Source organism: Grus americana, chromosome 6 (assembly GCF_028858705.1).
Source record: "Grus americana isolate bGruAme1 chromosome 6, bGruAme1.mat, whole genome shotgun sequence".
NCBI classification, from domain to species: domain Eukaryota; kingdom Metazoa; phylum Chordata; class Aves; order Gruiformes; family Gruidae; genus Grus; species Grus americana.
The window spans coordinates 42,078,741-42,092,791 of record NC_072857.1 but is presented as its reverse complement, the minus strand read 5'-3'; the positions used below and the strand labels follow the sequence as shown (position 1 = coordinate 42,092,791).

Sequence of the window (14,051 nt, the reverse complement as noted above, 5' to 3'; positions counted from 1 at the left end):
GTTGGGTGGGAGGCACGGGTGAAGAACCGGCTTCAGGTCTGGATTTGAGAGTGCTCTTGTTGGATGGGTTTGATGGCCAAGGTACCAAAAGCATCATTAAGGGTTTTTTTTTTTTTAATTCTGACACCCCCGTCGTCTTGCGCTTCTCCTCGGGCCGCCCCCGAGCACGCCCGCGCGTGCAGCGCCCATCCCCGGCACGCTCCGTCCTCCTGCCGCCTCTTGGGAGGGGGAACCAGGGGATCCCCCGCGCACATTTCTTGGGGACCTGCGAAGAACTTCCCGTGCGTACGGAGCAGCGCTCGCAGTCACTCGGGAACGACGCTCCTTGCAGGGGTAAGCAGTTGCGGCTGTCAGGTCACCCCCATCCTGCAGTGGAGAAGGCTCTGGACAGCTTCAAAACGGCGGCTTCTAACCATTGTCAAACACAAAGTGATTTACTGTTAACCAGCAACCGCTGCTTTTTCTCTCCTAAAATTTATACAGCCAGGGGTCACGGTTAACTCTCAGGGCTGCCCGTGCTGCTGAAGGGTATCTTCCAACCGCTGTCACCGCGCAGGGACCTTCGGCCGAGCATCGCCGGCGCCACTGCGCTGCTCGCCGGCTGTCCCCAGTCCTCAGGTGCGTTCATGCTCGGGCGTCACGCGGATGAGGTGTCTGACCGCCGCGGGGTTGCTCGGCGCTGACGGACCGTGCCCGCGGCTTGGGGGAGCAGGTTTGGGCTTGTTCTGTGCCCGGTTTACGGTGATGCCGCACATCGGTTGAGGTACTGGCGGCTCCCGTGGTGTCATAACTTTGGAGGGGGGAAAACGAAACGAAACAAAAAAAAAAAAAATCTGATGATTTTAGCAGTTTTCCTTCGGTTAGAAATTAAAGAGCTCAGCAGTACTTCAAAGCTCAGGGGGAGAAAAAAAAAAAAAAGTCCTCCATGTGCACTTGCTTCGAAACTGCTGCTTTGGTCCTTTGTGAAGGAGGTGGTTTCTGCTTAAAATATCTGTGGGTTTCACTGAACGGATTTTTGTCGACTGTAAAGTCATCGGCAAAAACTCTGCTGTGTCGTCTTCCTTACATAATCGTCTCCCTGAGGACAAAATGTATCCCGCAGTCACGTCGGTTGAGGAAAAAAAATTAAAATTCCTCTTTGGGTTTGGTGAGAATTAAAAGAAAATGAGATCCTTTTTGCGTAGGTGTCTGTGTGCACAGACCGGCAGGCGGGAAGATTGCAGGAGGCTGTTAGGTTACTGTGGCAATTAGTTGGCAAAAAATTAAAGCTGGAAGGGCTGGGGTTTGGGTTTTGGGGTTTTTTTTTGACTACACGGTGTCTGAATGCCGTGACCAGACCTGCGACGTGCCGGGTGTCCCTGCCTGCCCGCTCAGCAGCGGCAACGGAAGCGACTCGATGGGTTTGAGCAACGCTGGAAGAAGATTGTTGCGTGGTAGATCTTAACGCTCCGTTAAAAATAAACTCTGCGGAGGGCAAAATGGCATGAGCGCGGATCGGTGTTGGGGCTAATACAGGCTGCAGGTGTCTTGGGGCTGTTTCACGTCGTTGCAGCGAGAGGTGTGAAGTTTTAGGGGTGTCTTCGTAGCACTTGGGCAATCTCAGCGCTGAACAGACCCTTCTGTTGCTCAGAGCATCCCGGAACGACTAGACTCATTAAAAGTGAAGTTCTCGCATATGCAAACATATTTACAGGTTCTGCTTCGGTGTACGAATAACTTCAGTTCACGCTTTAGCAAGTTAACCTCGCCAGTTCCTGTTCCTAGGATGGGGAAATACCGTCGTCTTCAGTACCAGCACGGGATGGCATTGGTCAGGTTGCCCTAGGGATACATCCAAGATTCAGTGGGACCATTTATAATGGAAAAAGAACATAATTTGGAAAATATTAGTTTGTATAAATGGCCTTAAGACGGAGATTTACAACCCTCTGTGCAGCTCCTCGCTTTTCCAGCATTTCCTGCAGTCAGCAGTGCCCGACCGAAAAATTCGAGACAACTTTGAAGCCCGTGCTCAGGTCCCCTGGCATGAACTGAAGGCACAGAAAGGTGATCAGCCCAGAGCGCTCGCGACAGGCTTTCCGAATTGAAAAGATTGTGGGCGTCCGCATCGCGTTTCTTAAGAAACTCCATTGCTTTGACCTTTTTTTTTTTTTTTTTTTTTTTACTTGCTCTCTGCTCAACTTTTCAGTTTTGCTCAGTTGGCATCTTGCCGTGGGGAATGGAGCGTTTGCAACCTCACGTAGGTTTTGAACAGAAATCGAGTAGACTGAAGAGAGAAAAACGGAGGGAGAAGGCTTTTTGCCGAGGGACTGCAGACACAGGCCTCTTGTTTCATTTACGTACCGGCCTCAGCAGGCAGTAGTTTATGGATGCTAAGCAATTCGGGCCGTTTGCTGGTGAACAAAATGTCAGAAGATGGGGAACCGGAGTTCGGAGGGGTGTATTTGGGTGGGATATTTGCATATTATAACTTCTTTTGCCCCATGTGACATCCCCAGCTTGTCATTACGGTAAACGAGGAGTGCAGCTGGGGAAAAAAAATCAATAGCTTTGCAGATGCTGGAGGTATCGCGAAGGAGAACGTGGAGATACGTGCCACGAATCGGGGTTGCCGTCGGACAGGGTTCCCAGGTGGTTTTTTGCAGCCTGTGCCAGATGCCGCCTACTTTTCTCCTCATGCCCCGTATGTAAAGCAAGATATGATCACAAATGGGAAACACAGCGTACGACAACTTATTTCCCTGGTCAAAACGTGAGGCTGTTGACGGAAGAAATAATAGACCTCACTGAAAAAAAAAAAACAACCCCAAACACCTAACGTGAGATTGACTTTAAAACGGTGCCGCATTGCGGCGCGAGGTGTTCACCTTGTAAGAAACTAAGAGATGGGTTTCGCTACCGTGGAATAATAGCACAAGGTTTTACGACGGGTTTGTTCAAGAGCCAAAGTTAACGTGTCTGCCATTGTGAAATTTTTTTTGTTGTTGTTGCAGGACGGTGGTAATGCCCATTGCCAATGAATTTGCCCCAGATGTTGTGCTGGTGTCATCTGGTTTCGATGCGGTGGAAGGCCATCCCACACCTCTCGGAGGATATAACCTATCAGCAAAATGTAAGTTGTGGATTTGTAAGAGCAGAGATCCGAAACTGGTGTAAATCGCTGCTGTCCTAGGGACTGAAGTACAGTATTTGCAGTTTTTACATTTTGGGGTCTGTTTTCAAGATCTTTTGTTTCAATGCCAAACTTCAGCAGTTTTTGGGTTTGTTTTTTTTTTTTTCCTTTGAATTTTCACGTGTTATATACCTGCACCATATATATATTCTGGTCTGGCTGAAGCCTTCACCTTCTTGCAGCATTTCATACTTGAATTTCGAGCGCAAATAAATTACGTAAGCGAGTTACCAATTCACTCGCAGGCACATCTCTGCAGGAGAAGGCTCCTGCTTTAGGGAGTTAGGCTTGTTTTAACGCAGAATTGCAAGAAAGAGGCAATGCCGGATGCAAACAGCGTACCTTGCTCTCAATCCTAGTAGAAGTCCATTTCTTCCTTCAGGACGCCATATTACAAATTCGAGCTGGATATTTGCGTTCTCCACCTTTTCAAGCCGTTATCCGGGCCCGCCAGAGCCTGCTTTTTGCTTTGGACCCGTGATGTTTTGCGTTGCCCAGGAGATGCGCTGAAATTCCCCCCTCCCCACCTTTCCCTTGGTTATGCTGGATTTATCTGGCACTGTTTCATTCAAGTCAAGCGAGAAGACAGTTTTTCTTACAAAAGGATTTTATGATTATTTTTTAAGAGTTTGTTTCAGCCGGGGAACTCATTCTCTGCAGTGAACTTCAGAACCTCATAAGGTAGCTGTACCTATAAACTTTATGTAAGAATAAAGTGACATAGATTTACAAGAGACAAGTTATTTAAGATCTCCAGAAACACTTTGTAAGGAGAAGGTCTCGTTTACCTGCTTGTCGAGTTTCCCGTGCTCTGCTACGCTCGCAACACAGTTACGGGCTCAGCCGTGGATCTTTTTATCTGGCTGTTAATTTGCCGATTTGCAAAGGCGCTCGTGGGGGGTCACTGCGAAACAGAAAGCAGAGAGCGGGGACAGAGGGTCAAAATGCTCTGGAATTTCTTTTGTTTGGATGATTCTTTTTAATTTTTTTTTTTTTTTTTTTTTTTTTGGAAGGGGAACGTTGCTCCGAGGACACATTTTTTTAAATCCTCGCAGCTTGGTTCTGTTTTGTTTAAAGGGTAGAAATGTATTGTGTGTCATATGATCAAAGTCCCGGGTGCCCCAGGCATTTTTATAGCATATTATATACGGGAAGAAACGTATACTAGATGTCAAATATCTCTGGGGCACTGCGATGCTGCTATCGCATCTGAAAGCACCGGCAGCAATTTTACTGATTTCCCCTTCCCCTCCTCCCTCCCCCAGGACTGCTCTGCCTTTGCATCTTCCAAAGCAGGGCAAAAAGCCGCCTCCTTCCTTTCCTTCCTTTCCTTCCTTTCCTTCCTTTCCTTCCTTTCCTTCCTTTCCTTCCTTTCCTTCCTTTCCTTCCTTTCCTTCCTTTCCTTCCTTTCCTTCCTTTCCTTCCTTTCCTTCCTTTCCTTCCTTTCCTTCCTTTCCTTCCTTTCCTTCCCTTCCTTCCCTTCCTTCCCTTCCTTCCCTTCCTTCCCTTCCTTCCCTAAGGAGATACTCGCTGCTGTGATGGATTAAGGGCACCGAGGGGTGGCAGGGAGGATGGCGCTGCCTCTCACCTGGGAGATACGGATCCCGTGGCACACATGGCTGAACTGGTCCAGCGGGGAGCCGTGGCTGGAATTCTGCAGCGAGCGTATTAAAATCCAACCTGGCTTATATTATGCCTTGAGTCCTTTCAGATCCCTCGTGGGGTTTTTTTTTTTTAATGTGATGTAATTCCTTTCTATAATTCTTTGATCCTTCGCCAGGAGCCTGATTCCAGCCGCAACCTTTGCCCTTCTCCTGCATTTCCTCTTTTCCCTCGTTACAGGCTTCGGGTACCTGACAAAGCAGCTGATGGGCCTGGCCGGGGGTCGCGTCGTCCTGGCCCTTGAAGGAGGCCACGACCTGACAGCCATCTGCGATGCCTCAGAAGCGTGCGTCTCCGCTTTGCTGGGAAACGAGGTACGGAGACAGGCAAGGCTGGGGTCTGCCACCTCCGCCCCCCCAGAATTTGGGCTTCTCATCCTCCAAAACAGTCGATCCGACAAACTCCTGTCGTTGTTGTGGGTCCTTTGATGTAAAGAGTACATGCTTGCTTTGTTTAAAAACTACCTGTGTTTGGCAATCTGTCTTGGAAGAATTGAAATGGCTAAGAATTGAATTTGGGTTTATATTTGATCCAAGCAGTCTGCTTTGTGCTCTTTGGAAACAACCAATTAGTATCATTTCTTCCTGAAGCCGTTGACCAAGACTTCCCTTCTCTTCGCAGAGCCCCTCTCTAGCACCGCAGCTGGTACCTGCTGCGTTGGCGTTGCGTTGCTTGACATTGTTCTCAGTCGTATGTTTTCCTTGACGTTATGTTTTCTACCTTCTGCGAATTGCCGTGTCGCAGAAGTTGGCTGGAAGGGCCAGGGTGTTTGATTGCAAGAGCAAGACAGAGAAGTACACCAAGGAAATCTAGTTTTTGGTTGCCGGGGAGGTCAGGCTATTTTCCTACTAAGGCAGCTACTTTAGCTTTTCTGCCTTTTTTTATCCCCCTGCTTCCAGTGTCGGTGGGATTAAGGAAGAAATGATTCTCATTCCCCGTGCCCGTCGTCCTTGCTGCAGCCTGGCTGTCAGCCTCCACTGCAGCTGGTGCTGCACGAGCAGCTCGCGCCTACGTTTCTGCCAGTGCGATTGATAATTAAAAAGTTCAGAGCGGTGACGTTTGACGTCTCTCTGTGCTCGGGGAGTTCAGGGTCGTGTACTGCAGAAATATGGCAGCAGAGAAATGCAGAAATCAACTATCGGCAGCGAATTCCCAGACCGGGGCTCTTGTGCATCTGCTGTGCCTGTACCTTTGCACGCGCTTCTCTCCAAGAAGCACGTTTCTGTAGAATTTGTGGGCTTTTGAGTATGATCAACCGGTTTGTGTCAAGCCTCCCTCCTTTTGGTTCACTCCTCTTTTTTTTTTGGACACCTGTCTTCCACGGGGAGGATGACCAAAGTCCAAACGGTTGAGTCATGGACGGGCACGGTAGACTGCAAAGGTGCTTTGCATCGCTTTCCCACCTCGCTCAGAGAAGCCCATGCTTGCTCGGCCTGCGGCCCCGGGCACGGTCCCAGCTCAGCGTCTGCTGGAGCTGTTCAAAACAATCATTGAGGATAAAACGACAGCGCGGTGTGATTCCTTAGGCTACGTAGAGCTAAAAATGTCAGCCTTCGGGGAAAGCAACCACACCGATTTCAAGCTGGGGGTGGCTCCGAAACCTCAGACAACGTTAATGGCTTGGGTAGCGTGGTTGAATTTTTTTAGGCTGCCTGTTTAATTAAGAGATCGCCCTCAGTACCCTGTGGAAACGAGCAAATCTCCAAAGGCCACGGTACGAGTAACAGGACACAGGGAGCCTGCTGAGATGACCTCTTGTAGAGCAGACCTCCGAAGGTGGTGGTCTCTGTTCCAAGGAGAGAAATCTGCCTGCCTGTCAGGTGGTGAAAGGAGGTGGTTCCTCCTAAAGCTTTCACCTGCCTTGGAGAGCACGACCAGGGTCTCTCATCACCACCCTTTGCTGGAGAACCCCTTGGTGCAGGAGCTGAGGGAGGACGTGTGGCCAACACCTGAAGGTGCAGCACCGCGGAGAGGAGAAGCCAAGCAGTTCTTCAGCTCTGGGTCTGCCTCTGGTGGGAGCTGACTTCTGGGGATGGTGGTGAGCAGTTGCAGTTCAGTGACCATCAGCCTTTCTCAGGTCCGGGAAGTTGGAGTAGGGAGCTTGGGTCTGCGTGGAGGTGCAGATCAGCTGTGTGTGACTTCCAGCCTGTTGTGGAAGTGCTCCGTCTTGTAGTATCCACACTCCACGTGAAGGACTGGAGTCAGGAGGAACCTGACTAACGCAGTCCAAGAGCTAAAGCAGCTGGGATTCATCGAAAGCATCTGCTTCAATCATCCAACATCCCATCTCCACGCATCCAGAGAGCATCTGCTCCTTGTGCTTGGCCAGGCACTTCTGATGGAGCTCTCGGCGTGGGGAACTGATCCAGCACGGCAGCCTGTGCTCAGCCCCCGGCCCAGCCGAAAACTGGGGAGCCAGCTGCTACGTCAGCGTGGAAGCGATGGAGGTTTTACTGCAGCACACGTCTCTCTGGAGCTGACAGCCGATGGCACTGTTGTCACCACAGAAGTTCCTCTAGCCCCATCCGCCGTTGGGTGCAGCCGGCTCTGACAGCAGGGTGCGCTTCGAAGGGGAGACAGAGGAAATGACACGCGAAGGATGTCATTCCTCTCGTTTAACGTGCTCCTACGATGCAGGCGGGTGACCGCAACGTGGTGTGAGGATCTGCACCTGATCCGAGCCACGGACGCGTTTGGGAGCGCGAGGCTTTGGGGACATCTCACGATAGCTTGGATGTTGTCAGCTGCCTGAGTGGTTTCATTTAGCAGGGTGAATATTGATCCTTAAACGTACGAAAAGAACATTTTATTGTATTTTTTTCAATCAGTGAATCAGGACAGCTATAAGGCGCTTTAAAATACTTAAAGGTGGACCTGTTCTCACTTTTCCTAGGTGGGCTACAAGACTGCGCAAATATCACGACAACATTCAGACTTGCACATCAAAAAGCAGGAAACGCTAGTTTTATCAAGGTCCTTTTATAAAATCTTTTTAATGCAAGGAAGTTGGAGGGAACTGCTGGTGCTTTGTCTGACAGCCCTTTGATGCAGTTTGATATACGGCGTGTTAGACGATTTTGCCTGCGTGCACACGGACAGCCAGCTGCGGCCGGCGACGGGCTGCGGGGAGGTTTGGCTGAAGAGCGGTGCCAGAGTTACGCGGGGAAATGGTAGGAAATTAGGGGAACAGTGCCAGTCCCCAAAGCGTCTGCGTTCGCTGGCAGAGATCAAAACTTCCTCTTCGGAAAAAGCGTTATGCAAAGGCAAGAGCCGGCTTGTTCCCAACTGTCCAGGAAATTAAAACAGAGCTTTAGCTTTGCAGCAGATTATTTTAACGTGGAGCGAGTTAGCGCCGGGCGAGGCTGCTTGAAAACGTACGTATGTCGCTTTAGTCACAAATTCAGTTGTGCAAAACTAACACGACTTCAGCTACAAAATCAAAGGGATGGTGCAGGGAAGATGTGCGGATGGTAGGTTAGACCAGTAAGCCGCCGTTCCTCTCCCAGTACTCACAGCGGTCTCCGACAGCAGCGTGCCAGCAGCGCCGGAGGGCAGAGGCGGCAGCAGCCGCGCAGAGCTGCTCGTTCCATCGTGGGCGCCGCCAGCCTTCAAACCAGCCTCTGCCCCGTGGAAAACGCCATTTGTGAGGTGGCTGTTCCCAGGGAGCGATGCCGCTGTTGAAGCACTGGCGCATCGTTAGCGTTCGCTGGTGCCAGGCCAGGAGCCGTGGCAGCACCGTGCCTGGAGCGGGGTGTGGGGCTCCTGCGTGGTGGGAGCTGCTAACGATGGGGAGGGAGACGGGTGCCGCGTGCCTGGGGACGCGGTCCTGGAGCTCGGCAGCACCCGCGGTCCTGCCCGTCGCCGCTCCAAACACTTTGTCATTTGTCACGTAGAGGTAGCGGAGGTGTGTCCGCTGTCAGACTCCAGACATCCCGAATAAACAAGAAGGTGATACCAAGCAGGTGCTGAAAACCTTTGCCTAATGCCTGGCGGTATTTCCGTCCTTTTCCAGGAGAGCGACGGGTGGGGCTGTTGTCTGGGGGTGTTATTTCAGGAGGAGGAGCGGGCGATGGAAACGATTCACACGTGTGGCCAGGCTGCCTGGCGTTGCGGGCTTTATATCAATATCAACCAAGAGGCGTTAGAAAGCTCTTACTTAAAGATTGGGCCAGAAATTGCTTTTGCCTTCGCTTAATGTCATACAGAAGCCAGTCTGGGCCAGAATTATTTTCAGAGTGGAGAATTTGTTAAAAAAAAAAAAATGCAATCCGTAATTATTAAATCTGGAACAGAACGATTTCTAGTCCTCGTGAAGCGCCTATCGAGTGGCTGCCACGCCAGCAGATCTCTTGGCGGTTAAACTTTGCCGTAGATTTTACTATTTATTTATTTATTTTTTAACTGTTAATCTGTGGCTGCTGCTTTGCTGGGAAATACCCCTCGATATTCCGTCCCAGTGACGGGTTTGCCGCGGGTTTGCCGGTGGGCCCTGCATCCAAACCAACGCTTGGCCGTTCTAGTCCTGCAAGGCGACTCCGTCAGCATTGTACTGCCCTGACGGGTTTCCCGCGCGGGATTTCTCCACGCCGCAGTGCTTCGCCCCAGGGTAACTGGAGATGGACTTCGAGGAATAACTGGAGAAGGACGTAGAGAAGCTGCTGTAGGGTGGCATTTCCTAACTGACCTCTCTCTAGCAAAACAAAGATACTCGGACTGCCCCGAGTGCCTTGTTAAGTGAATTGTTATTAGTACTTTGGTATTTTATTGTTGGTAACGGTAACAAAGGCGGCGCTGACGTTGGGAGGAGTGGGATGTACATTCGAGCAAACCAGAAATGGTCTACGTGCCGTTTGCATTTATGGCATGAAAGCAGCCAAGCCCAGAAAGATGCCGGCTTCTCACCTGCGGTACGCTCAGGCTTTCTGCGTCGCCTGTCAACGTACGGTCTCGATACCAGCGGCATGTTCTTACTGTCACCTTCTTGCAGAAAGGGCAAAGGAAAGAAGCCAGCATCAGAAAGCCCTGATTTTAATACCCAATTATGATCCTTAACGTGCAGATCTAATGCCTCTCTGCCCTGGCCAGACTATAGCCCAGCAGCTGGTAAGAGGCATTGCCATCTACTGCAGTGCTACTCGTGCTGAGCGCAGCTTTCTCTGTACCAAAATTCGGCTATTTATTCTTATGGTACAGATTTTTCCAGTTCAGAGTTAATAAATACACTGGAATAGGTATTTAGAAGAATTTCTTTAGAGGAAAACTAGAAGTGTGGCTGTTACCGTATTTTTAAGTCCTTTTTATTTGCGCATTGTTTTGTTTCAGTAGTGAAAACTTTGCACTTGATGCCTGGTCTCTAACTTGAGATAACGCTTCTTCGGTGTTTCTCTCCCTGCAGCTCGACCCTCTTCCAGAAAAGGTTTTCCAGCAGAGAGCAAATGCTAATGCGGTGCATTCAATGGAGAAAGTAATCGAGATACACAGTGAGTAGAGCCCCATTCACCCAGCCGGTTCCCCGTTGGGTTGCCCTGAGGGACCCCCGTTTGACTTCTCCATTGTCCTGGCAACTCCACGTTCCCTCCTCCGGGTTTCCCGCTGGTCACTGCACCGTGAACTGGATTTGGGCAGCCACGAGCTGCTCTTACTGCGCATGGAGTAGCGTATCGAGCGATGTGCGGGGAACGGTCCGTTCAGGGAAATGCTTTGGCGCTCGAGGAGGAATTGTATTAAAACCTTTAAGATCTCTGTAAAGAACAGGCTGTCCTGCTCTTGGAGTGTGTCCTTATCTCTTCAAAAGCAATTCAAGGATCTCCAATGAACACAAATCTCGTTGGGTGTTGTGGCATCCATTAAGTATGGATAGGGATGGAAGTTAAACAGAGCATTGCATGAAGTTGCTCATATCGTAGGTTTGTTTAGCTGGGGAGGTTAAAATCTTTGTGGCTGAAGCTTTCCTGGGGATGTTCTTGGGGGATGGAGTGAAAGAGCCCGAGAAACATGGGAATCCCGCTGCTGGGTCCTGACGTCTTCCAACCCCAAAGGTTTGCGGTCTAAAACTGGAGGGGACTCATCTCCATTTTATAGGGCAAAAACGGAGCTCAGAAGATGCTAAAGCATTGTATTTTTTTTTCCCCTGAAAATGCCCAGTGGCTTTAGAAATTTGAATTCCATTTCCAGAAGCTGCTCTGCAGAGAGTGCTCAGCACCGATCTGACACCTCAGCAGCACCTTGAGCCAGCCAGTGTTTATTTTTTTTTTTTTCCTTAAAATGAGCAGAGCAAATTAAAAGGGGCTTTGAGTGAGACCCTCAGTTCCGCTGCCCAACATGGGAGAGGCAAAAATGTTTGAGAACACGTCCCTCCTCCCCATCTGCTGGTCTCGCTGTACAGGTTCTTGCTTTCAGGCTTTGCTGTGGCTTCTTGGGTACCGGCAAATTCAGTGTGTCCTGCCTGGGGGCTGAGAGAACATCCTTTATTCTCTCCCTCTGAAGCCTTCTCTGTGCTCTTTTCACTGGAAAAAAAAAAAAAAATGATGTTTGTCATGGCAAACTGCAGGCACGAAAAGTAAATGCAGCTTAGAGCATCTTCTCTAGTCTTAGGTGATCTGCTCACAAAAGCATAGCAAGAACGTGGCAGTTAGTAGCTGAATGCAGACATCCAGTCCAAATCTGGAATACGTCCTTCCCTCTCACGTATTTTTCCTGAGGTCTAAAAGTTTCTGAGGATTTCGAAGTAGAAAAAGGAAACGTCATTATTTTTTGAGCACCTGAGTGCCCTCTTTCATCAAGGTAGACGGATGCTGTACGCCTGTGCAGCTCGGATCCTCACCTCCTTTCGAAAAATTCCAGTTCCCACCTCCCACCTTGCATCCCTAGCCAAAGGAGAAGAGCGTCTTTCATTGCCAGATGGCGATTCAGCCCTGGTTTGACATCCTAGGTGTCCTTACGGGCTGCGCAGCTGCCTTTTGGATACCTTTCTCGATACCTTTTGGATTTAAACCCTAGCTTTTCAAGAGGCAGAAGCACCATCTTTTCGTACCTCGAAGCGAGAGGGAGTACGGCTCAAGGTCGCGTGTCGCATCGGCGTGATGAGTGTTCCCCAGGCAGGTCTCAGCCGTCTGTTGGACCTGGGACAGCGGGAGTGCGGTGCTGGACCGGTTACGGTGCAGATGCTCTAACTGCCTCTTCTCTCCGCAGGCAAGTACTGGCATTCACTCCAGCGTTACGCCTCCACGGTGGGGTACTCCCTGGTTGAGGCGCAGAAGTGCGAGAACGAGGAGGCGGAGACGGTAACGGCCATGGCATCTCTGTCAGTGGGCGTGAAGCCAGCTGAGAAGAGGTGAGGTGCTTTCCTTCCCTCTTATCATCACGTCTCGGAGTCTGCCCAGGCAGGAGGAGCCGTGGCGGGCAGCCTTCTGGGTTAATCGTCTCCTTTTAACCATTGCGCGCACATTCCCCGCACCTCCTGCTCTCCGTGGGTTCTCTAAAGACCCGGTGGGCCGCAGGAGAACAGCAGTGCCGGGAAACCCCGTGTGTCGTGGTGCACGCTGTGCCTGACCCCGCTTGCTCCAACTGGAGCTGAACGTGGTTGTGGATCGTGAGAGGATATTGCTTTTGCCGCAAAAAAGTGTTAACGTTGCACAAGCGAAAACAAGATTGTCTAAAACCCATTCTTGGTGGCAAGTTTTAATTCGAAGTGAGCCAGCCAAGCACAACTGCCTGGGTGGGAAGGCGATGGGAACGTAAGGTGTGAGCCGTAGCACCACAAATTGTCCAATTCCATTGTACTCAACTGATTTTTCTCTCTTCCCCCCCCGTTCCCATCCTGCCTGGCTGTGAAATTGCTCAGACCCGATGATGAACCTATGGAAGAGGAACCTCCCCTGTAGCATTCACCTTTGAGCTGGAGTTCTCCTGTTTGTTCGTCTTCGTCTTGAAGCTCTGCCAAGAAGCTTTCTCTTGTTACTCCTGCGTCCTGTCATGGTTTTTTCCAGAATACGGAAGGACAACCAGGTGTAAAACAAAGCAACCGAAAAAAAAAATACTTCTCCATATCTATATGTGTCTACAGTATATATTTGCCGAAAAAGAAAAATACCGGTGAAGAGCAGTAAAGGACTGACACGCTGGGCACTCTTCCTCTGGTCCTCACTGGGAGCGGAAAGGGGAACGACGCCCGTGAAGTCTTTGGCAGAGTTGCCAAAAAACAAACAAACAAAAAAACAACAAAACAACAAAAAAAAAGAAATAAAATCAAAGATTCAACAACACATACGAAAATAAAACAAACAAACCTTAACGTAAAACTGGTGCTTACAATTTGATTACCCACAATTCAGCAATCTCCGCTTGAACCACTCGACCCATCTTGTAGTTTCATTTCTTGGATTTTTTAAATGGCTCTTGCCTGCCTGTGAGTCGACGACGTTCTTGTCGAAACCAGAACAGTGGGAGATGGAAACCAGAACGATGGGAGATGGTGTATTTTTAACGGGGAGGGACAGGGAAAGAGGGACTCGTCTTACATCTAAAGGAAAGGGAAAGAGAAGGGGGGAAACGGTAGCCCAGATGGAGTCGGCTTTATTGTCTCCAAAGCCATCTGAAGATGAGTTTGTGCCTTTTTTTTTAATTGATGGATTTGGTGCAGCTGGATTTTTCTGAAGTTTGAGGAACAATGCCTTAAGTAAAAAAAAACAAAAAAAAACAAAAAAACAAAACAAACAAAAAAAACCCACAAAGAACACAGCAGTTCGTTGAATATTTTTCCTCTGGTTGGGAAAGCCAAGAACTGCCATCAGGAAGGAAGACTTTTTGGCTTGTGCTGGCATGATGGTGGGAAGCAGGCATCAGCTGAACAGAGCGTCTCCAAAAACTGTCTACAAGTTTGGATTTGTTTTCTTTTCTTTCATTGCTGTTTCAGAAAAAACAAAAAAAAAAAAAAGGAAAAAAGGAGAAAGAAAAAAAAAGGAAAAAAAAAATTAAGGTAGTTGCCAAGAAAGTGGCAAATACTGTTGGGTCTTTGAAATTCAACCATTTTTAAAAACAAATTTTCAAATGTTTTCTCTCTTCTACATTATCTAGTAATTGAACTTATCAATTTGGTTGTCGAAGCATGTATTAGACACAAACGCAGGTTTAAGACTGGAATGCTTTTTTTTAAAAGCAACTAGCATGAGATATTGCTTAAATTGTTAGGTATAAATATATATATGTGTATAATGTA

At 49.2% G+C, this 14,051-nt stretch overlaps 1 protein-coding gene across 21 annotated transcripts in view; it reads left to right on the top strand.

Moving 5' to 3' along the window:
- The window catches only part of HDAC4 (histone deacetylase 4), a 248,173-nt gene extending 235,250 nt beyond the window's left edge, over positions 1-12,923 (top strand). For all 21 annotated transcript variants that reach the window (XM_054829930.1, XM_054829923.1, XM_054829925.1 and 18 more), the window contains 5 exons: positions 2,994-3,112; positions 5,015-5,148; positions 10,230-10,314; positions 12,026-12,167; positions 12,678-12,923. In XM_054829930.1, coding sequence (XP_054685905.1) covers positions 2,994-3,112; positions 5,015-5,148; positions 10,230-10,314; positions 12,026-12,167; positions 12,678-12,717 — 520 coding nt within the window. In that variant the 3' untranslated portion in view covers positions 12,718-12,923. The remainder of the gene's footprint in view (positions 1-2,993; positions 3,113-5,014; positions 5,149-10,229; positions 10,315-12,025; positions 12,168-12,677) is intronic.
- The last annotated feature ends 1,128 nt before the right edge of the window (positions 12,924-14,051 follow it).